Source organism: Hibiscus syriacus, unplaced genomic scaffold (assembly GCF_006381635.1).
Source record: "Hibiscus syriacus cultivar Baekdansim isolate YM2019G1 unplaced genomic scaffold, ASM638163v2 tig00109924_pilon, whole genome shotgun sequence".
In the NCBI taxonomy this organism is placed as follows: Eukaryota; Viridiplantae; Streptophyta; class Magnoliopsida; order Malvales; family Malvaceae; genus Hibiscus; species Hibiscus syriacus.
In genome coordinates, this window is record NW_024062530.1 from 279,541 (window position 1) to 303,110 (window position 23,570).

At 34.5% G+C, this 23,570-nt stretch overlaps 3 protein-coding genes and 1 pseudogene across 7 annotated transcripts; 1 reads left to right on the plus strand and 3 right to left on the minus strand.

Moving 5' to 3' along the window:
• Positions 1-6: 6 nt before the first annotated feature.
• On the minus strand, positions 7-1,257 carry LOC120210466 (annotated as a pseudogene).
• A 234-nt stretch (positions 1,258-1,491) lies between these two features.
• LOC120210473 (protein IQ-DOMAIN 1-like) lies at positions 1,492-13,738 on the minus strand. Of its 3 annotated transcripts, none has more exons than XM_039209201.1 (6): positions 13,724-13,738; positions 5,105-5,187; positions 4,429-4,578; positions 2,776-3,003; positions 2,205-2,318; positions 1,492-2,121 (listed from the first exon to the last, which is right to left on the minus strand). In XM_039209201.1, the coding sequence occupies exons 2-6, from the start codon at positions 5,171-5,173 to the stop codon at positions 1,753-1,755; spliced, it is 930 nt and encodes a 309-aa protein (XP_039065132.1). In that variant the 5' UTR covers positions 5,174-5,187; positions 13,724-13,738; the 3' UTR covers positions 1,492-1,752. The 3 variants fall into 3 exon arrangements, with proteins under 3 accessions (XP_039065132.1, XP_039065131.1, XP_039065130.1); XM_039209200.1 differs by lacking the exon at positions 13,724-13,738 and adding an exon at positions 5,706-5,936 and having other exon boundaries at positions 5,105-5,211; XM_039209199.1 differs by lacking the exon at positions 13,724-13,738 and adding an exon at positions 5,706-5,936 and having other exon boundaries at positions 5,105-5,222.
• LOC120210474 (E3 ubiquitin-protein ligase ATL41-like) lies at positions 8,806-9,797 on the plus strand. Its single transcript, XM_039209202.1, has one exon. The coding sequence runs from the start codon at positions 8,861-8,863 to the stop codon at positions 9,554-9,556; it is 696 nt and encodes a 231-aa protein (XP_039065133.1). The 5' UTR covers positions 8,806-8,860; the 3' UTR covers positions 9,557-9,797.
• Positions 13,739-17,634: 3,896 nt separating the features above from the next.
• LOC120210471 (apoptosis inhibitor 5-like protein API5) lies at positions 17,635-22,463 on the minus strand. 3 transcript variants are annotated; one of them, XM_039209195.1, is made up of 17 exons: positions 22,375-22,463; positions 22,088-22,209; positions 21,839-22,000; positions 21,617-21,716; positions 21,451-21,516; positions 20,947-21,044; positions 20,783-20,857; positions 20,514-20,663; positions 20,224-20,289; positions 20,053-20,118; positions 19,707-19,817; positions 19,494-19,583; positions 19,296-19,402; positions 18,641-18,755; positions 18,490-18,555; positions 18,304-18,407; positions 17,635-18,064 (listed from the first exon to the last, which is right to left on the minus strand). In XM_039209195.1, exons 2-17 carry the CDS (start codon positions 22,172-22,174, stop codon positions 17,836-17,838), a joined length of 1,692 nt encoding a protein of 563 aa, XP_039065126.1. In that variant the 5' UTR covers positions 22,175-22,209; positions 22,375-22,463; the 3' UTR covers positions 17,635-17,835. The 3 variants fall into 3 exon arrangements, with proteins under 3 accessions (XP_039065126.1, XP_039065127.1, XP_039065125.1); XM_039209196.1 differs by lacking the exon at positions 22,375-22,463 and having other exon boundaries at positions 17,635-17,906; positions 17,937-18,064; positions 22,088-22,296; XM_039209194.1 differs by lacking the exon at positions 22,375-22,463 and having other exon boundaries at positions 22,088-22,299.
• Between the last annotated feature and the right edge of the window lie 1,107 nt (positions 22,464-23,570).

Consider the following 23,570-nt stretch of genomic DNA (forward strand, 5'->3'; position numbering starts at 1 on the left):
TGTATTACATAGATTTGCATTACAATACGACTTTATTCAATGCATAACAGTAATTTTGTTAACATCTCTAAGAAATTCATACTTGGGACTCTGTTCTGGGAAAGCCGGTGGTCGCTGGTAGACCACCGAAGCAGCTCTTATCAGAATGCGAGCAGTTAAACCCCATATTAAATACTTTTTATCCTCAGTTTCATAGTCAAAGAAGTGAAGAAGATACTTCTCTCCCATCATTTCTCTCTCTTCTGCAATTCGATTTTCATCCTGATCCGAACAAATCATACATTGTTTTAGATAGGGTGAAAATAAGTACAGTACCAGGACGAGATAAAGAGAAAAAACCTTAATGAACATCTCCAGTGGAGCATCAAACACAGCGTCCACTTCAGCGGGATTCGGCACAGGCTTGAATGCTTTCCGATCGTGAAGTATGCCGATAACAGGAATAACTCTTAGAAGATGCTGCACAGAAATCCATTAATCTGTAAATAGCTGAAAGCCAAAGCAGAATACGAGTTAATTGCAGGTATAAGATAAATATTCCAATACCTTGGACAAAAATGATTCAAGAACAGTAACAACATTCACAAGTGAAGGGTCCAATCCAATTTCTTCTTTAGCTTCTCTAGTAGCTGTATCGTCATCATCTTTGTCCCCTTCCTCTGCTTTACCACCTGGCAATGAAACTTCCCCTGCAACAAAGTACATGATATATGGCAATTCATCTAGATTTGCGATAAAACCATTTTACTACAACTCAAATCTAGTACACAAATTCAAACGACCTGAATGAGTAGACATTCTTAAAGCTCTTTTGGTTAGTATGACACGCAAATCCCCGGCATCTCCTTCAAAGAGACATATCAAAACAGCAGCTCTTTTGGGTCTAAACGTTTCCGGGTTCTGGACTACTTCCCCGGCTGCTTCCTGGATGATTCGTTCGATTTTTCGTCCAAGGAACTTGCTGGTGCCTTGTAATGGCGCAGCTGCTGAGTCAGAGCTAAGAGTCTCTGCGATGGATACGAAGGCAAGCCGCCATTCTGTAAAGGTGATGAAGCCATAATTGGAGAAGAGCATGAAGCCAAATTCTGCATTGTACAAATTTGTATGCAGAGGGAAAGGAGCTAACTAATTACCCCTTTTTATTTTTGAACCAGAAAATTTTAATGAGTTGCTTCCTTTCTGGTTTAGTAGCTTTTACTCCATTTGTGGAGCTAGAAATGGAGGACGAGGCTAATAATAGCAAGGGGCCTAAAGAAAGCTGGTTGCTGATCATATAATAAAGCTTCAATTAATTATTTGGTTCTAAGCTGTCAATTATAGATTGCATCTTTGAGGTAGTGCTGGAATTATCCAATATCCATTATGGGGCAGGTTAGCTAAAGAACAAGGCTGGCACGGCAATTCGCGATAGGGTGAACTTGCCACCCGTTTAGGGGTCCAACTCGACTCAACTTCGAAAAAAATATACTGTGACTTCTGTAAAAAAATACATTACCACAAAAAATATAGTCCCTTTCCATTATGCATGCGTCAAACACAAGTTCAAAGGCTAGAAAACAAAAATAACAAATAGAAAGAATCACCATTTCTGTTCTCATACAAAGCATACTTTCTTGCCATTATTATCTACAAAGGGCTTAGAAGCAAAAGTAACGTATAAATATATGTACCTTTCCACACCCAAATAAAAGAAAACAAATGTGCTCACTTATTAAACCAAATTGACATTCTAACTATATATTTGGCTTGCAGCTAAGTGGTTTTCATATCTTCTTTATGGATGTTTAGCTTTTCAGTTTTAGGGTTCTCTCGACGTGCAGCTGGTTTCTCAGCACCGGGGTAAGACAACCTCCTAGGCTTCACGGTTTCCTTCCCATTGGACAGTGGGGGTTTAACTGAAAGGGATGCTTTTGGCTTCGGCGAATCTGAGGTTTTACCTGCCTTGCTTGTCTGTTTGTTATGTGGTTTCTTAGGGGTTGATTTAGGTGTCACCGATGGAGTAGGGAACCGCCTTTCCCATGGTCGAACAGCAATCCATCGTTCCACCCAACTCCAACCCCAATTAGCATTAGCAAGTTTATAACTGGCGAGTCCATTATTGATAGAGTTGGGAGCCCTCCACTGCAAACCATGCATATCCCACAGACTGTTAGTATAACTTTCAGAAATAAATAAATAAAATACAACCTCTATGGATCGCATACCTGATGGGAGAAGGCGTATGCCATGGTTCGCTCCCGCTTAACAGCAGCTTCTTCTTTCTGCTGGATCTTTGTCAGAACTTCTTCCTTTGTGTCTGGGCCACCAGACCATTCCACCTGTCACCAATTTTAGATTAAGCAACAGAAAAATAAACTGAAAAGGCCAGCCTCAGCTAAATTATGAGCTTGCAAATATTAAATGAATTAAGATCTCTATATGATCCTTCGAGAAAGCAGATGAAAGAAATCGTCCCTAAGATACAGATACATAAAGCTAGCATGCACGAAATGTGATACAAATAAAAATCAGAAATCATATAAGCAACAACTAAAGAGAATTTGGAAAAAGAGAACTAAATCATTGCAGTCAAAATTCTAGGCCATCATAGATTTAAACCTTCATTGATTGTATTCCGGTATGCGTTTAAGGTGATTGATTTCTTGTGATTTAGGATAACAGGTTTTAACTAAAGACTCATTCAGAAAATGGTCAGCTGACAGATAGCATTAACGAATCATGCTGTCAATATCTTAGTCCATGCAAGTTCTCATGAGCCAGGGCTCTCGATCTAACCTCTAGCTCATGCATTTTTGCCTCAAGCTTTAGCCGATTAGCTATTTTCTTCTGTCTAAGACAGCCTTCAGTTACCATACACATTCGGCGAGCTCTTATCTGAGTTTGTATGTTGCTCCAGAAATGAAGATAATCTAATGTTGTCGTAGCTTGCTTTTTGATGGAATAAGTTTGGGTTTTAGCCTGTAATCTTACTGTACCTTTCAATCGACGTAAAGTTTTTCTACCCTGCATCATGAGGAAAGAAATTATTAAACCATTTTACAAAGTCTAAAGTGAACATAATATTATAGTTATAAGATATCTGCAGGTGAATTAAAAAAAATGAGAGGGAACCAAAGCAATGTTAAAAAGGGCGCAAAGAACACTAAGACGATAGAGATTTTATAGTCAAGGTGCAAGGCACAAGGCGAAAGGCGTATTAAAGTAAGGCGCACTTTTTAAAAATAAAAAATATACAAGTTGTTACATCCACCATTAAACCCTGAGAACCCAAGCAAACCCCCCTTCCCTCTTTGGTCCACAATTCCATATAAGAAACTGAAACAATAAATAAAAGTCTAATAATGAGTTGGAATCAACTTCTTACTTGTCTCCTTATCCCTCCACCTCACACCTCTCAACAAACGTGTCTTCCTCCTTTTTAACACCACCTACACCCTAACCCCACTTCTCCAAATCCAGTCTAATCCTCCATTTTCGTATTTCTAAATTGTGTTTCCAAGCTTTTCTTTCTTACTCGTGGATTCAAATTTCTCCATGTGCTAAACGTGCTGCTCAAGAACCCATCACTATGCAACAAAACTAACCGAAATCTGTCTTTTCCTCCCCCGATTCTCAATCCGTGCATGCATGCATGCCTCTCTCTCATTTTGTCTGCTCAGTTGTCTTTTTTTAACACTTTATCTGTATTTCACGCAAAAATTTCATAAGTCTCCCATAAAACTCTTTTTTCTAATCAACCCCACCATATTTTACTCTTTTCTCCACTGACATTTCATTTTTCTCTCTTTTTTGTTGTTGATACACAAGTCAGTATTTAAAACAAAATAAAAAAAGAGAAAAAAAAACCAAAAAGAATTGAGGCGGCGCCTTGCTGCGCTTCATTGAAATCGCCTCGCCTCGCCTAGACCTAAACTGCGCCTTTTTAAACACCGAACCAAAGGCACACTTCCATTATCAACAAATAACAGGAATTGAGAAACAGAGGAGATAAAGCACATTGTAATGACATTGATTAATTAGCAAATACCATGAGCCTATATTGCTACTATTCTCTTTTGTCTTGTTCATTAACTCGAGCATGATCTTAAAAGGAGTCAAACAAGAAATTCAACTGTATAATATATTCATCTAGAGAGGAATTCTCACTGTTCAAACTCGTACACAAAACATAGCCAGTACCGAGATGCACTAAAATTGACTAAAAGGCAGGTAAATCTCTTCATCAATACCTCACATATCCAAGAAAGACCAATGTTCTATTCTCTAACGATAACAGGTAACAGTTACAACTGGAAGAGGTTTTTGATTGTTCTGTGAGGAATTCCGGTCAGACAATCATGCAAGCATAGGATACATACACATAGAAGAGTAACTGCACATGTGCAGGCATATTATGATTTATTTTATATAACGCGCAAATCAACATACCCTATAGGCCCGGAATGCAGTTTGAATCCGAATTGCTGCTAAATCCTCGATAGGTATACCAAGAGCGTTGGCATCTCTACTAATAAACCTTGTTTTTCGCTGGCGTTTCTTCCATTTGGAGCCCTTGGATTTTGTAGAAGCTGAAGATCCCTGCACCGGACAAATAAGACCAATTACAAGGGCCACAATAAAGCTATCTTATCTATACCCTTTATTGTTCCAAACATATCCATGTCCAACACAGGTGTCATCACATTCAGACATAGATATAGGAATATGATCCTCCAAAAAAGTACTAAAACATTTAGATTACACCCAAATCCAACACTCATCTTAAGTCCAGATAACACAAATCAATGATATGATGAACCGAATATAGCAAATGGTATCAGGGAAGGTGCCAGAAGTGACACGTATGGCTGAATAGGGGCTCGACGTCTGCGAGAGATAAAAGTAACTAAAAGCTTCCAAACTTGTCATTCCAATGGTGCATAAGATTACACTTTCCAAAACATTTGGAACTTCAGATGACATTAGTCCAAAAGATTCAAATTGCAAAAGAATTATTTGAGAAGCAAACTCAGATTTTATTTATAACGTGATAACAGAGAACGTTGCATAGCTTCGTTTGTGATTGTTAAACAAAAGCTTTTGAAAGCTGGTAAATGATATATACCTTCACTTGCTTTGAGCTGTCGTCTTTCACTATCTTTATAATTGTCTTCAACACATTTCCAGAACCCATTATTGATAGCAAGTCTCTTTATCCCACCGAGAATCAAAACTGACAGTATCTGTCAATGTAAATATAAGCAGAAACAACAGCAAACCGGAACACAAATAACTCAGTTTAATGTAAAAACTTGCCAGAAAGTTTTGAAAGTTCAGATTTTTTTTGAGCTATGGACATGGTTTGATTTGAAAGTTGGAACAAATGTTCAAGAAAGTAATTAGCTGACCTAACCAGCCAAGATTCTTTTCACAGATGAACAAGAAGACACCCAAAAAAGTCAACCCATCTATTTTACTTACAGAAACACGACAGTTGTAACAATCTTAAAAATTGAGGAACAGAGAACCAAAAACCATTAACCAAATATCAGATGTTTAGAGGGAAATTATGTTTGTTTCTCTGATTCTATTCAACTAATACTACTAAAATAAAGATCCCAGCCATCCCTATCAATCCTGAATATCCAAAATGACAATATTTTTCCCAAACAAAAGCCGAATCAATAAGAAACCAAACCGAAAACATGGGTTACAAATGGACATACCAACAAAGCCGTCAACCCAGAGACAAAAATAGGTACTTTTAGATTAAGGCAGGCACTGAAAGCAAAGAGCTTGAGAGAGAAAAAAGTGGTGACAAGAACAGTAGATGTTGTAGTAAAGAAGAAGGAAAGCCTGAAAATCAAAAGAGAAGGAAATAATACAAGGGTTGTTGTGGAAAATGGATTGCCATGGCCCGGCACCAGCTTTTCACCTCTCTTGTTATCTATTTTTCTTATATATTCCTTTTTGGTCCCAAGGAAATAAAATAAAGAGGAATCATATCAAACATGTTTTTGAGGGCTCAACAACTGATAATGAAGAGCTGGGAGAGATTGTCTTAGTGGGTGAGAGTGTTGGTTGGGTTTCTTTTTAGACTTTTTCCACATTTGCGAAAATTCAACATTAGGGAGATATGGTAAGCTAGGCTAAGCCGTAACAACAAAGACAGTACAACAACAAATTGATAAGTTCATGGGCAACAACATTTGGTATTGCAATGGCATATCTAAGTGGTGGAAGAATTGGGTGATGAAAATCAAGTGGAGGTCATTAATCATTGTTGAACAGTGTTGAATTGGGGAAGGATGGAAGCAAAATGGATGGGGTTTTTGTTCTTCATGTAATTATTTATGGGTAAAGTATAGTAATAGTCACTAAACTTTTCTAAAGCTTTGATTTAGGTCCTCAACTTTTAAAACTTGCAACACAATCCTTCAGCATTTAGTCCGTTTGCAATATGGTCCCGCCGTAACCAGCCATTAATACGTTTGCAATATGGTCACTGAACTTTTCAGGCGCTTGCATTTAGGTCCCCCAACTTTTAAAAATTGTAACAGAGTCCTCAATTTCTAAAACATGTAAAAAATCCAATTCGTTCACGATATATCAGTCCCATAATCAACATGAACTTATTAAAAAGAATATCATCTCACAGGACGCCGAAAACCATAGGTCGGATCAATACAATTCCCAATAAACTAGTACCAGCAGTCTCTCGGATTGAGCCTGGCAATTTCACTATGTCGATACTCACAACCAATTTCCTGATTTAAAGAAAACCCAAACAAGAAGATCAAAAAAATTTAGCTTAATACCCTCTTTCACTTCTATTCTGATGGACTGAATATCTTTCATAAAGAGTACTAAAAGTTTTGATTAAGAATAATGAAAGAAAATTAGATGGTTTTGGTTCAAAACTAATATTGAATATCCAAATCATTGATATGCATTTCCAGAAACATAAAAATTTCAACAAAAAACACACAATGCGAGTTGAAAATGGGAAAGTGCGAAAGAGGAAAAGCTTACTTCCGGATAACGCAAAAGAGAAAATAAATACATTCTTGCAAGTGAGGAGAGAGGCTAAGAAATAAACGCAATCGGTGTTGCGTTACAACAATTCTTCCTCCATTTTTTCTTTGTAAATAAAAAGATGAAAGACGGAGCACTGCTTGGGTTTACAATTTTACATGGCGGAAAATTGAAGAACAAAAACCAAACGAGAGTGCATGTGAGCGAAAGAGACTGATTGGTGAATGCGCTGCTTGAGATTTCATTATATTTGATCATCTGTTAGAAAATCTTTAACCACAAGAATTAAACGAATAAATTATTATATGTCATTTATACAAAATAATTATAGCTTTGTTGGTGACTTTCAACAATGATATTTAGTTCATTTTAGTAGTATTTGTCAACTCTGCATTTCTAATCCCATTTTTTTCTCACAACCATTTCATTGAACATCTATGCTTCACCTGATATGACTTGTATTTAACATTACACCTTGAATCGTTGATGGTCTCGATAATCCATTGGCCGAGTCTTCTCTCAATGGACCCTTATTCAAGTCAACACCTCCACATAATTCAAAGTTAGATTAGAATTTCCCATGCATCCTCAACTGAAAAGTTACACTAGAAATGAGAATAGAGAAGCAAAAAAGGAAATTCGAGATCGAAAAGAAATTTGGGATTTAGAATGAAATTGAGGATTGTATTGCAAGTTTTAAAAGTTAGGGGACCTAAATGCAAGTGCCTAAAAAGTTCAGTGACTATATTGCAAACGTACTAACGACAGTGTAACAGCGTCAAACGACCGGTTACGTCGAGAACCATATTAAAAATGAACTAAATGTTGGAAGACTGTATTGCAAGTTTTAAAAGTTGGGAGACCTAAATGAAAACTTTAGAAAAGTTCAGTGACCATTACTTTACTTTGCCCTTATGTTATTTGGGGTTTACTTTCAGGTGGGTCTTTGTGGAATATTAACCACTTGTTTTATTGGATAAAATAAATGATAAGATCGGACCTTTGAAATGGTAAACGGTTTTACTGGTTTGCGCTTTCATCGTTCATGATGTGAGGTTTCGCTTGCGTCAATTGCGTGGCCTACGGGCCGAAAACGAGAGGAAAAAAATTATACTTGGTCCCATCAGGGCTCGAACCCGTGACCTTTGTCTCATAATAGCCACGTTCTAAACTACTGAGCAACGAGGCGTAGATGGCCAGATTTTGTAAAATACAACTAATAACTTATATTTATACTTCATGGAATTAATCAATCTATTTTTTTATTTAATAATCGAAGAGCCACTAATTACACCATTAAAATACTTCCATTAAATATATAAACCATAAAATGGAAAAGAAAGTGAGAACCGTCGTAGTGGAAAAAGGAAATTTGTAGCTCAAGTTAGGACTTTAGCATTTCAAATGATGGTCACCCTTTTGATCTCATAGTCTAAAAATCTATAATATTTTATTCTCAACGTCAAAATATCCAACGGGTTACGTAAAACAAGCGGCGTTTGAAAAGTTTACACCAAATCCTTGGAAATTTTTGATCTTATGCCGTTGAATATCTCTTAATTTATCAGCTAACACCCTTTAATGAGCCATTTATGACATTATTATATGAACAAATCACAAAGAATGATTAATTTGTAGGCAATATCTGCAGTTGTAAAGTCAAACTCAAGATACGTATGATATTGAAAAGCGTTCAACTGTAGCCTTCTTGCGTTGAAATTTATGTGTTTTCAAGAGGAAACATTTCTTGCAATTCACACTAGCAAAACTTAAAAACAAAGGCGCTTCTTTCTCCGATAAACTGATTTATATTAAGGTTCCATTGATGAGAAACTAAGCCAAAACTATGGGTTCGGAAGATGATGATGACGACCAGACCTTCGGTGTCACCCGCAGGATCATGTTGGCGGCGGTGGGATCTTTGGTCGGAGTCGTGATGCTCATGATCATACTCCATCTCTATGCAAGGTATCTTCTCAGACGCCAAGAACGGAGACGTCAAGCTGAACTTTACAGTTTGAGAACTGATCGAATCACAACGGCAGATGAAATTCGCATCATCGAACCGCCCAAGTCGGGGCTCGACCCTTTGGTTATAGCTTCATTGCCGATGTTCACATACACTGGTCAGGTCGATGAGCCGACAGAATGCTCGGTTTGTCTAGGGAACATTACGGAGGAGTCCATGATTAGGCTTTTACCGAATTGTAACCACGTATTTCACGTGCAGTGTATAGATACGTGGCTTGGGTCACACACGACTTGTCCCATATGTCGCACCGCCGCTGAACCGTCAGTTCAGCCGGTGAACGTCGAGTCGGTCGACAGGGTTCGAGCAACGGCTCCTCCGATAGAGGAGAATGCGTCCCAGAGTGCTACCCAAGTGGAAAAGGACGGTGGACCATCGGGTTCAGGTTCAGGATCAGGATCAGGATCACGATTTGGTTCCTTCAGATGGATGCTTGGAAGGCAGAGATCATCAAACAGGATTCAAAGCTTTGAAGATCATGAAACTGGCAGTGCTCAAAATTTGGAGAGGTAATGTGTAGGGTTTCAAATAGCGGTCGCGGTCATGTTTTCGAATATTTTGAGTTTACTGTGATTGTGGCCGTTGCGGGCTTGGGCTCTATTACGGGTAACTCGGACGACGGTAAAACTGCTATATCGCGGACGAAATCACGTTTTCGGAATGTGATTTGAAACTCTGGTAATGAGTATAATATCATTGAAAATTGATCTGTTTTAGAGATACTGTGAAATTGTTTTATGGAGATTTTCTTTTCTTTTCTGTAAACTGATTTTTAAAATATCGATTGTCAGTTTATGAAAAAATATTTCAGAAAATAAAGACTATAATAGTGTGAATTTGCTCTCAAAATTCTCACGATTAAGATCTAAAAGTACTGAATAAATATATATCGATGGGTACATATAACTTTTAAATTTTGAAAGATAATATCTAAAAGTATTATTACTTAAAAGTATTATTACTTAAAAGTATTTTTAACAATATCAAACATATAATGAGATTAGTCAATTTAAATAATTATGATTTTATTTTTTATTTGAAGGATAACATAATGGTAAGATGAAATAAAATAAATGATTGATTGAATAATCTATTAAGTGATAAATAAGTTTTAGTTTACTTATATACTTCAATTTTTTTTTTTTTGTTAAGGAGTAGGATTCAAACCTGAAATTTACTTTCCACAACTAAAGGCAAATCTTTCCAATAAATCTCTCTCCATTTTTTTTGTTACATATGCTGTAAATCTTTTGATACTAGTGTTTTTTTGGTAATCGTCCATTAATACAAAATCTTAATAAGATTTCTATTAAAAAATAGTCTTACGAATTAAAAAAATTAAGTGTCTGAATTGTTTTTGTATTCAATTAATTTTTAATTTAAAAAATAATTAGTGTGGTTCTTTGACTGGTAAAACTATTATTGATCGTTATTTTGTTGATGTGATAGTTTATGATGGTACATAATATTGATGTGATGGTTCACAAAATTGATATGAAAGTTTACATGTGAATGATGATATATAGGAATCTAATTAATTTTTAAAAAAAAGTTTGGAGGTTTAATTTTTTTTTATAAAGTTTAAGAATTTATTTAATTTTTAAGTAAAAAAAATAAAATTTGAAAAAAATTGAATAATAAAAACTTCAAAAAATTAAATAAAATTTAAAATGTAAGAAGTTATAAAATAAAAAAAATAAAAATGTTTATAAAGTATTAAAATTCGAACAGTTTTATTTGAAAAAACTCTTACTATCTCTTGTCAAAATAAGTCTGTTACCATTTATCAAATATATTTTCAATAGAATCAATTTTATTTTATCTATCAACAGATTTTGAGGTTCCTCATATGATATAAAATGATGAGATCTTCTACTAAACTCATGAATATTATATTTAAAGTAAGATTGAAAATATATTTAACGAATAATGAAAAAGCTCATGTTAATGAGAGACTCGTACATTGAGAAATTGATAATAAAGTAAGATTGAATTTGATTGAAAATATATTTAACGAATAACGATAAGCTCATGTTAATGAGAGAGAGTTGAAGTTTTATATATATGTATATATATATATAAGTGTCCAGATTTTCTAATACTTTATAAATATTTTTATTTTTTTTTTTTATAATTTATAATTTATCATCATATAACTTCCTATATGTTTAAATTCATTAATTTTATTTACTTTTTTGAAACTTTTAAAGTGCTTTTATTTTTAGTAATTTTAAATATTTTTAATTTTTAATTTTTAATTTTATTGAAAGGTTAAACAAACTCTCAATGCTTATAAAAGATCAAATAAATCATAAAACTTAAAAAAAAAGTCAATTAAATCCCTCTACCATATCATTATTCACATGTAGATTAACACATCAACATATATAGACTATCATATAAGTATCATGGAACTAATTATATATGTAATTAATATAAAAATGGAACTAATTATATACATATTTAGTTAGTATAAAAACTTTATAATGTGTCTTTGTTTGCACTTAAAATACTTCATGATGCTATGAAGATCCTTCTCATAATTGCAACAGATAATGTTCTATCTAACCCATGTGACAAATCATATTGCAATTGCCAAAATCTTCGATTATTAATGGGGAAAAAAGGCAAGAAATGACGCAAATAAGATTTTAGGCCAAACATACTAAATTTATACATTAATTAATTAATATTTAGTTTAAATTAATTAATACTTAATTTTGTAAATCCCCATTATTTAGTGGGGATTTCTTTAAACAAAAGTTTCTTTAAACATATAAATTCGCAAATATTGTGAATATTTAGAAGAGTGAATATAAAGAAATAAAGTAAATTTATTGTGAATATGAATTCAAGTGCTTTAAATTCGTGTTATTTTTGTCTAAATTAATTAATACCGTGGATTTGCTGATGGAAGGATTATATGGTTTGGGTCTAATTATACTCTCAGTCCCTGTAGTCTTTCTACCTCTAAAATTTAATCTCTTTATTTTTTAATCATTAAATTTAATCCTTCTAATATTTCAATTTAATAATTAAAGTCCAATTAATATTATCGTTAAATGAATTTCTTAAATTGAACCACATGATATTTGAAAGTAAAAAAAAAAGAAATTGCTAATGTATCCAATATTACACTCATGATATGTCAGATAAATAATACAAATGTTAAATCTAGGGTTGTGAGGTTTTTCGATTTTGAATCTAGACTTGTGAGTTCTTCAATACTATTTCATACTCCCATAGTGAAAGTCGATGCTTTTTTCTTACATGACTTTCATGCGACTTTAAATTGATTGAGTGAATTTTTTTAAGAAAATGTTAAATAAATCAATTTAACAGAAATCCTTGACGGTGTAATCAATTGAACTTAAATCATTAATCCAAAGATTCAATTTCCTTAAAATAAAACTAAATAGTCAAATTTTCAAACATGCAAAGAGTTTAAAGGATTGGAAGCATAATTAGACCTATAGTATTCCTAAACTTAGGAGGTAAGGTTTCAAGCTATAGCAAAAGTGGGGTCCAAATTACATGTCTTATTAGTAGGGGAAGGAAAAAATTGTACCCGACTTGATCTTATATGGTTATTTTCGTTTTTAATTCGGGTTTTGAGACAAGTTGTGATGTATGTTCTTGATAAAAAGGGTTAGAATTTGGGCAAAGTCGGGTTTAGGTTGTATCCGCACCGTCCTGGTATAATTACTAAAATGTCATTATTAGTTGAGATATTACTAAAGTACTACTATATATGTTAGGGTTTCATATCTTCCCAAGTTCATTTCATTTTTCTGCACCTACCCCCACTTCGAGCACCCACTCTACTCTCTCGACTGTTGCCCTTTCGTATCTCTAAACCTTAAGCTTGTCATAGTCTCCTACGACATCTTCATATCTAAACGACGGTAACTCAGGCTCTCTCTCTCTCTCTCTAGCCCTCACTTGTTTTATATATTATTTTCCAGAAATGCAATTCCTAACTCTAAAACTTTATCTTGTAGAATCTTATTCTCTCTCTTAACACTCAGTTTGACTCAGTTTTAAAATCTTCGTCCATCGTCATCATCTTTCTTCATACTTTGGTTAAAAATATTGTGAAAAAATCGAACCCAAGTCAATTTTATTCTTTTTCCTATGAATTTTTTTTAGTTTTATTAGAGCGCAAGGCTCTTAACCTTGTGGTCGTGGGATCCGAGTCCCACGATAGACAATTCATAATTCTGACTGTCGGAGGTATTACGCGGAAGCTGTTGTATTGGGGGCAGCTTATTACCTTACCTCCCCTCACCCCATTACATATGGGAATAGGGTCAACTAATTTTTTTTTATTTGGTTGGTGAGAAAATCTGAGAAAAGCCGAGAAAACGTGAGACTGGTGAGTAAATATAAAAAAATATTTTTAATTTAGGATGAGTTTAGGGTAAGTGAAACATCATATAAAATTAGAACCAATTAGATTTGATGAAAACCTCTAATTCTCGAATCGGGATAAGTCTGACCAAAATCTACTCCTATGGGTCCATCCCTACTCATTAATATTATCATTTAAGTGGGCCCTATAATAAACTCCTTTAGATTCCATGCAAATATGTTACTCTAAAGTGGGGAGTGGCATTTAAAAACCTCCCCAACAAATGCACATACAAATGGCAAAGATTTTGAGACGCATCAGACATGCACCTTCCTATACAAATAGGACATTTTCATGTTCACACTACTATACATTGACAAGTGCCAATAGAGAGAGGAAAAAAATTATCAAAATCGAGGGACTAAAAACAACAACAACAAAGGTTCCGGTGACTAGGTTTTAGTTTTCTTTTCAGACAAACAAGACATTTTTCCTCATAAAATCTCGGAAAATCGAAGTAATAAATTGCATGTTTTTTTTCCTAACATAGTATATAGATGCATATATTGGTGTTCTCTTTCTAAGATCTATTATCTGCTTAAAACATGGGCGGCTTTCCTTAATGCCACTTCTTCATTACGCATAGCATATAGACATTTTCTTTTTTCAATTTCTGATCTTGAAAATTTTACCTAGGAAAGAACAAGACCCTCTTCAGCATGACGAAGAAGCAGAGAATCCCCAAACGAGGGCCGGGAGTAGCTGAGCTGGAGAAGATATTGCGTGAACAAGAAGAACATAATGGTCATATGGGAGAAGGAAATGGGATTGGAGGAATCTCTTCTTCTTCATCACTTTCAGTGACTGCAATTCATGGTGATGGCAGTGGCAGTTCACAGTCAAACGTGGGCGCTGCCGATGGTCGTAGTAAAGGGATCTACATCGGCGGATCGGGCGTCTTCTTGCCTGAACAAACCTTGTTGCCGATATCGTGGGGGAAACACGAGGAAGCTCCAAAAGTGGCTACTGGTTTCTCTTTTCCTGTGCTTGCTTCGAACCGATCTCCTCCTCCTCCCATGCTGCAGAAGAATCATCTTCCAATGGTTAAAAAAAACACCCAGTTTTGTAATATGTTTAGTTGTTTACACTGTTTTTTTTTTTTTGGACTTTGACATGCATGAATTCAAAACCAGATGGATCTTTTCCCGCTGTCTGCAACAACAAAAACTCAGTCATCTTCTCCAGGGGAGTATCATCATGTAGAGCCCCCTTCAAACCAAAAAACTAATCATCGCAACTTCATATCCACACTATTTGGCGAGGAAGACAAGGCAAGTGCATGCAAATTTAGTGTTCGTGTTTACTTAATTTGTTTGCCATGTTTGCCTTAATCATACATATAAACCCATGTTTTTTTTTAATAGAACTTGTTAAATATACATAAACATCTTTCTTTTGCATGCTCTCATGTTCTTTTCGCTCTTTTCATCGAATTAGATGACGGGCACCAAGCGGCCAAAGCCTAGTTTCCCCATCGAGAATTGGAGGCCGAGGCCTCCTGCTCCAATGCCCTTTCAACCGGTCCGCCCCCAGGTTCCCAGGCTTGATCTTTCATCTTCGTCTAGCAACAATGGTTTCTTCAACTTTGGAACATCCCGGTTAGCTTCCATGCCTTGTGTATTCAGTTTTTTTGTCTTCCACTAATCGAGTTAGTATTTGATACACTGCTAGTAGAATATCACATATCATAAACCCTAAACCCTAAATTTTTTAACCATAAATATTGTTTTTGTTTACTTTTTCCATTAACAGAGACAAAAACCCATTTGCAACAACTACTCAAAATTCTCAACCTGACTTGTCCAAGTTCACCAACAAACTCCCTTTCCAAGTAAGATAGTTCACCTTTGAATTTCTTTTTTCTGGGTCCTATCTATGTTTCCCTGCCCTATCCATGGTTTGAAAAAAAAATTGTCCCCCCCCCCCAAATGAAGGAGAAAACTAGGGGGTCTTTACTGCAAAAGTCGTCGTCTTCATCAGGATCAGAGGTTTCAGTTCACAACCAGGGTTCCTTTAGCTTCTTATTGCAACCGGAAGAGGTGCAAAGGGGCACTACTTCAACTGAGAAAAGTTGTACTCAAGAAACAGGAGATTTCATTGACCTTAACTTAAAGATCTAGACTGGTGCATGTCATGTAATGCCCTCTTTAATTAGGGAAATGTAGTCCTCAGAAGAAATTAGACTTATTTATACTATGTTATGCACCTCAGAAGAACTTAGACTTATTTATATTATGTTATGTACCTCAGCTACTAGTACTAGACTGGTTATGTTTTATGGATGTTAGTTTAAATTAACCTAGTGTGATATTGGAGTTTAGTCTTATCTTTTTATTTTATGAGTTTGAATATTTTAATTCTACAATAATTTAAAAAAAGAATCTTATTTTTAAAATGATTAAATATTAATTTATTTTTTAAAAATAGTACTTCATTATTATGTTGGTATTTGAATAATTTTTTGATTTAATTTGACCCATATTTTTTTCGTGATTTATGAAACATGATATCCCTCTTTCTTTTCCTATTTTATTTTTAAAATCATGCAATACTCTAGAAATGTGACGCTTAGAGTGTTATGTGACACAATATATACTAAACTAAAAAAATCATAAAAATTTCTTTTAAAAAAATATCATCAAATTTTTAAAAATATATTTGAGATTTTTTTAAGAATTTGTATGATTTAAAAAAAAGATAATTTTTTATTAATCTACAATAAGTACAAGATAATTAACTATATATTATGTGCTAAATGACACTCTAGTTGACACATTTCTAAAGTGTCATTTAAAACTTTTTTTGTAATGGAAAAATAAAATAACATTCTTCACTTTAAAAAAAATTGAAGGGTCAAACTAAATAAAAGAAAGTCCATATATAATATGATAATATGAAACAATTTTAGGACTCAAAATACTCTTTATTTCTTAAAATTAAATACTATTAGGTAATTAATAAATTGGATATCATTGATTAATTCAAAAAATTTAAAAATTGATACCAATCGTGATTTCTTTCTTCCTATTGTGATTTTATGAATTCATTTTTCTTATACATTGATAATTCTACTAGCTATACGCTAAGAGACTGGCATTTAACTTTTAAATTATTTTTTTAACCTACGTGTAAGTTTAAGAACTTACTATAGATAAGATATTTATTTATTTATTTACATATTATATAATTTCGAAATTATTTAAAATAATTTTATGTAAGAAAAAAAAACTCAATTTTAACCTGCATGGTATAATATGCTTTAAATTATGCTTGTTTGTTATATTTTTCTAGTTTAAGCCATTGTAATATAAAAGTAGGGAGTACAATAGAGCACGGCGGAGTGGGATTGTTTTGTTCATACCCACCCTACATTTATATGTAGGGTTAGAATCTACTTACCTTATGTAAAGGTTGTCCCTTGTTCCCATATGTAATGGGATAAGGGAAAAGTAAGTTAGTAGGCTGCCCTCAACACTAAGTTGAGAGTAACTTCCGTAGGAGACCTCCGAATTATGAAATGCCCTCCATGGGACTCGATCCCACGACCTCAAGGTTAAAAACCTTATGTAAAACTATTTTAATTTTATACAAATCTCTCATATATATATAACTTTACATCTATGTATATCGGCTATAGAGTGAGATTGCTTCGCCTTTGTGTGTAGGTTTCTACTCAGTCGTGTTTAGTTCTCTGAGTTTCTAGTATGATGTTATTGTCACTCTCTTCGGGCAGAATGGAAATGAAAAGGGAGATCCTAGATGTTTCTGCTCAGTCGTGATAAATTTGTGTTCCCAGGGAAGTTTCAACATCTCCTCAAGCACGGGATATAGACTACTGGAGGTCTTCAAGGTGGGGTTATGACCACTTCCCATTTACATGGAGAACCCTGTGGTGAGACCACAAGCAGAAGCAGAGATTGAAATGTAGCTGCAGCTTATCGATTGACAACTGAATTAATAAACGTTTAATGAAAAATCAAATGATGCACAAAAGTGTTTGATGTCTTGTTTAAGATCAAAACCATGCCTGAATAATCATCCTTGATGAGCTAGGTCCCTATTAACTTTACTGTCATCAAGATGCAGCCATCCCCACACTAAAAAAACATGCAAATTTGTTGTTCAAATACACTAAAATTTGACAGGACTGGGAACTCAAATCACAGATGCTAGCCAATCCAACTTAAAACAATCTTCCAAAGGACTACAATGGCTGTTGTTAGTCCACAACGAATCTAGAAACTCATCAGCATCAGATATCAAACAAAACTTGTCCTGAAAAGAAACTATGTTTTAACACATCAATGACTTCTCAGCATGTTCTTCAGGTACAAAGAGTCTCGAAATTTTGATTGCCGTCGTTCTATGTTTCATGCTCAAGTTACCGATAGCCTCTTCCTCTTCCACGTCCTCCCCATCCCCTACCCCTACCCCTGCCTCTTCCACCACCACCTCTCCCACCACCACCTCTCCCACCACCACCTCTCCCACCATAAGATATACCTTCAAATGCTCTATTAACAAGCTGATTTGGCATACCACCAGCTCTACGGCCCTTCTTTGTTGAAAAATTATTAGATCCATTAGCTGCATTAGATGGTCGCTTCACCCTGCACAACAATTACACAATTAAAATTGTTTTGTCAGCGTTACACTGTAGCAATAGCACTGGAAACATACTTGAAAATGGATGTAGTTTTATGTGGTTTGATTCTATTAAGGCCATTGCATGCTTTCGTCAATCACCATTCACCACATCAGAAAATGTGGGTCGATTTTGAGTAAAGCCAAGAATACAAGAAGATAACAATAATCAGAAAACAACAGTTAAAATAAACAGGAAACTTACCCAGTTGCAGTTGCATTGGAGGGTACAGAAGGCTTTATCGCTTCTTTCCAAGAAAGGTTGACACTCTTATCTCCAATGAATGCAGGTGATTTGGAATGCAAGGGCTGAACAGGTAAATAATAAAAGATAAACAGCTGATAGTTTAGGCACTATATAAATTAGAAGACAAATTTCACTCCCCTTTACCTTTGTCATGGCTAAAATGTTATTGCAGGTACGCAATCCTGTTGTGGTGTTCTGCTTTTGAGTTTTCTGCAAACAGAAAAGGAATGATAAATGTCAAAAAGGGAAAGCAGAAAACAAAGAAAAATATGGGGTACTTTAAGAATAAACTCACAATGCCATCCTTTGCTTCATCAGTTTTAGCAGCAGCCATTGCTTTATTATGCTCAGCCATTCCTTGAGTTAACTTCTTCATTGTGGCCCTCGTTAGGTCTTCAATACTACTCAATCTGGACCACCATTCATTACAAAGTAAGTACTAACAGTAATCAAGAAGCATTATAAGCAATATGACAACAATTCAACTGATGATGATAGATTTGAGGATACTTCTTTTCCATCAGATCATTCTAGACTGATCCGAAGTTAGCTTGCAGCCATCCTGGACCTATGTTGATGATAAAAGATGCATTAACCCTATCTTTGGCAACTCTGGAGGAATTGCTGTGCATTAACATACTAAGATCATTTGGCAGACTCTAGCTTTTTTTATTTTTCTTAAAAATTAGGAGTCATTGGCAAATATCAGAATTGAATCATTGATTCAACATATATATGAAATTTTGGGGAACTGAACAGAACTTAGAACAAAATTGGAGTACTAAAGAAACATGTCACGCAGATATCTCCAAAATCTGAGCCAGTGAACACAAATAAATTGACTTTTACAAACATGATAAAACCTTTTTCAAGATATATATGAAGTAAAGAACCAGTTATTTTTATTTTTGTTAAACCTACAGCATAATGGAGACAAGAAGCTAGATTACCTCTCAGTGAACTCCTTATAATACTCTGAGAAGTCCTCCCCAAGCCTATCTGATGGTTGACCGGTCACAATCTTGTAGCCACATAGACTGTTTGTGGCATTGGGAGCCTATATAACAATAATATTCAAATAAGCATCACACAATATACGGTGACAAAGGAAATTTAATTTAAAAGATCTTTTGGGAGGGAGAGGAAACCTTGTGAACTAAATGGTGAAATGAAAACAACAAGCATTCAACATAAGTAAAGTTTGTTTCTTCTCCGGTCTTCCTCGCAGGCATGTACTTCTGAGAAAGAAAGAAAAGGTTCATAAATAAACACAGAATGCATATAAATATAAACATGCTTGAGATAACTATAAGATAAAAATCTAACAATTCAACAAAATATAAGTAAATGTATGCCTATACCTTTAAAAGCTGAACAACAGAAGGAAGAATCTGGCGTGAATCCTGTGGGATTGTGCAAGGAGAAATTTCCGCCAGACCTTTGAGCAAATCTAGCTTTCGCTCCTCTGGAAGCTGTACGACACAGACATTTTATTACATATTCCTGACAACAGTACTAGCTACTTAAAATAAAGGACCATTGAAGTGCCTTAACAAAACAGAGTTCCTCAAGAAATTCTAGTACAAGTTAATTTCCTATTTTCAAGGACTATTCAGATGTATAGAAATGAGCAAGTATTTAAGTAACATTCTAGAGCTTCTAATGTATTAGCATGTCAAATTTTTGTACTGATGGACGTTAGTATACCTTATCAAAAACAGGTAAAATGTGCTTGTTTATGTAGTTGAGGAACTTGCTGCAAGAAGCACCCCTCTGTAAAATGATTTAGAGGTAAGAAACAGCTAATTAAGTTCATATATTGGGAAGATATTTAATGGGTCAAAAGCAGATACTCAGTAATACCAAATCAGTCCTTACCACGAAAAATGGAATAGCCATGAACAGACATGATATCAACCTATCTATATGATCTGCATCCGAAACCTGCATACAAAAGCCAGTTGATACAATGGTGGTGAAATGGTTGTCCTCAACTAGACAATGTTGGCAAACTAATTTTATATTTTATGGCCCCGCAACCTTTCTAAAATCTAAAGAATATCTACATTAAAGTATGAAAAGTGGTAGCTTGTATATGAAACACACCATAAGAAGTTAGGCATTATAAAGGAGAGATCCAAACCAATATTCAGCAAAGAAACACTCACATCAAACTGTGCGTCTAAATCAGCCTGCCCTTCAATTATTGCAATAAGTTCCTTCAAGCGCTCAGAAGGAGCTTTCTCCCCAAATATGCTCAAACTTTTTAAGAAGTCCATAAACATTCTGAATTCAGCTCCAGTTACATCCCCTAAACTCTGCAGTGGAAATAAATAGAATCAATCCTACATCTTCCACTTGAAAGTTCACAATTCAGGGGGGAGAAGGAAAAACTAGATACAATGATGAATGCTTATGTAGTGAATCAAAAGTGTACCTTTTTAATTAAATCAGTAATATGCCTTTCCATTACCTCCTGAGGTCTTAAGAGTTCAGCTTTAAGAGGAAAAACCTACAAACATAGTTGATGCTCCCTCCATTATCATCAGGAAACAAAGCACGGGATTAGTGAAAATCGGAAAACGAAGAAGTAGTCTTTACCTTATCACGTATAAAGCACAAAACCTTGTCACGGGTAGTGTCATCTGGACTTGGATCTTCAATATTCCAAATGTGCTTGAATAGTGCTGTCAATGACTCTGCGTTCACAAGAGAATATAGTCATGATATCAAGGGATAAACCAGGAAGAAAAATTCCAGAAAATGAAGAGTGCATGTTGATTCATGCCAAATTTTACAAGGATATGAAAGCATATTAAAAAAGGTTGATTACATTCGTCAATATAATTATTACATCTAACTTAGCATTTTAGTTTATATGTATATGCTCAATGTTCTTTTATTCACAAAGCTCATGACCTACCCTAGACAACCCAGACACCTACTAGTCCGTAGAAGAGGAAACTAAAATAGATGCAATATAACCAAATTCTAGTCTGCAAAAATTGGTTATAGAACTCACATGCACTACTTAACAGTCAAACTTCACATTACTAAATAAATCAATGCATTCTTTTAACAGACTTTTATCAGAATGCCAATTACCTTTCACATCCTGCCTCAGCACCGACATTAGGGCTTTATGAACAGCATCACGCTCCACAATCTCCTCTAAGAAACAAAAGTACATCAAAGAGATTAAACACACTGCACACAATTATAAGACATTCTTTGGAAAAAAAAGTAATAAAAAAAAGGATTCCACTTTTACCGGCAGTAAGGAGTTGCCCTAAAATGTCTACAATTTTAGAAATATATTCCTTCGTGTCCTTGCAAAATAAAGGAAGTCCCCGAATTGCTTGCACCCGAACCTACAAAAAGGTTCAAAATCTAATAAGATTCAACACAGTAAAACTAAAAGTTCACTTCAAATCCCCCAATTTTTCGGTAACCAAATATAGTAAAAAAGTGCACGGATTGAGTATGAACTAACTGCCAAATCTTCTTCTTCAATCAAATCGAAATGAGCATTAAGAGCACGGCTGCTAAGGTTAGGGAAGAACTTGAAGAAGCGAGGAATTAGCTGCGCAGCCAATTGCTTCGCCTTTATGCTCGTCTTCGTGGCATCGATGATCCCTTCATAGTCTTTCACATTCTGTATAACAAATTAGACAAGTTACAGCTAGAAAAAAGGGTGATTAAACCCTAGGAATAGAGGGTGAGGGGAACGAAGGGCGCCAACCTGAGGCTTGTCTTTGGCCTCGTTGAGGCGTTCGCCAAACTCGTAGAGCTTCTCGATTTGCTTGGCTTCCTCTGAAGCGTCAGTCATTTGGTGTGATTTAAAGATGGAGATTAACCGAAAGACTGAAATTTGAACAATATTAACGTAATTAAAGACCACGAAGAGAAACAAAAATAGCAGTTCTATTGGGCTTTTTCCTGGGTTTTTGTACTCTGTTTGGATATTGGGAAACTGAGAAGGAAAATGAAAGTGAAATTAGATGAGAGCAAAAAGTGAAAGGAGGAAACCTGTGAGAGGCTGAGACAGTACTTGGAGAAGACTCGACTTCAGGGCTCATTTTATTAAAGAAATTTCCAAGAAAAATAATTGAGGTTATTCTCGTTTAACAGTTCTCCTAGGTTCCGTTATTTCATATCCCCTTTTTTTATTCATTAAACGACTGTGTTTCAGGTTTGACCCTGGTGGTCCGTTATTTTAGAACATGTAACTGAGCTCAAGCCCATTGGCCATTGGCCGAAACAACATTTTATTTTTCTAATGGTCCATTTTTTATTAAATTAAAAAATATTAAAATTACGATAAAAGTATATACACATAATTCAAACATTTTCAATAAAATCATCGAAGTATATAAACTAACCAAAAAGGATTATTTATTATTGTCAACGGTAAAAGATAAACATTATCAATACTAATATAAAAATGTATATAATAATGATGGTTCATTGACAAACTGATATTGTCTGTGAATATCTACTAATATTCTCTACTAATATTCAACAAGAGGGTTTAGATAGCACAGAGGCTGATATATTAATGAAATAGATATCATCTTTGAGGAGGAAAAAAAGACATACTATGAAAGTAGACAATAACATATTATAAAATTAGACAAATCATACAATAATTTTATACATAAAAAATAATTAAAAAATAACATAATTAGATTATAGGAGAGTAGTGAAGAAAAAGAAAATTGGAGATCAATAATTAATCCAAATTTTCTTATATATTTTCGGAATCGAATCCTTTGAACTTACGAAACTTGAAAAATTAGTTTGATTATTGATAAACGTATTAAATTGAACAATTGAATTTTATTGATTTATCTCTCTCTCTCACACACACACACACATATATATATATATATATATATGTGTGTGTGAATTGATTATTTTTATCAATTCTTTGCATATATAAATTATTGTAATGTCAATTTTTAAATCAATAATTTAATATTAAGATTTAGTAATCTTACCTATTTAGACTAATTTCTCAATTTTTACAAAATAGGATGACCAAATTCCGAAAAATTAAACGAACACTTTTTAATAAAATTGAGGAATGAAATTCATAATTAGATTGGTGAACGATTACTATGATTTTTAAACTTACATTTTTCTTTAGTCAAATTCGGTTATTAGCTTAGGAAATAAACATAAATTACAGATTTAACCAATATATTTTGATTTAATCAATTTTA

Excerpts from the sequence above, each read along its gene's own strand:
- LOC120210473 (XM_039209201.1), bottom strand. The coding sequence starts at position 5,173 with ATGGGTTCTGGAAATGTGTTGAAGACAATTATAAAGATAGTGAAAGAC. Across the intron at positions 2,319-2,775 it reads CAAAAATGCATGAGCTAGAG|GTGGAATGGTCTGGTGGCCC; the intron begins GTTAGATCGAGA and ends AATTGGTGACAG. Across the intron at positions 2,122-2,204 it reads CATACGCCTTCTCCCATCAG|TGGAGGGCTCCCAACTCTAT; the intron begins GTATGCGATCCA and ends CATGGTTTGCAG.
- LOC120210474 (XM_039209202.1), top strand. The coding sequence starts at position 8,861 with ATGGGTTCGGAAGATGATGATGACGACCAGACCTTCGGTGTCACCCGC.
- LOC120210471 (XM_039209195.1), bottom strand. The coding sequence starts at position 22,174 with ATGACTGACGCTTCAGAGGAAGCCAAGCAAATCGAGAAGCTCTACGAG. Across the intron at positions 21,045-21,450 it reads GCTGAGGCAGGATGTGAAAG|AGTCATTGACAGCACTATTC; the intron begins GTAATTGGCATT and ends TTGTGAACGCAG. Across the intron at positions 20,664-20,782 it reads TTACTGATTTAATTAAAAAG|AGTTTAGGGGATGTAACTGG; the intron begins GTACACTTTTGA and ends TTTCCACTGCAG.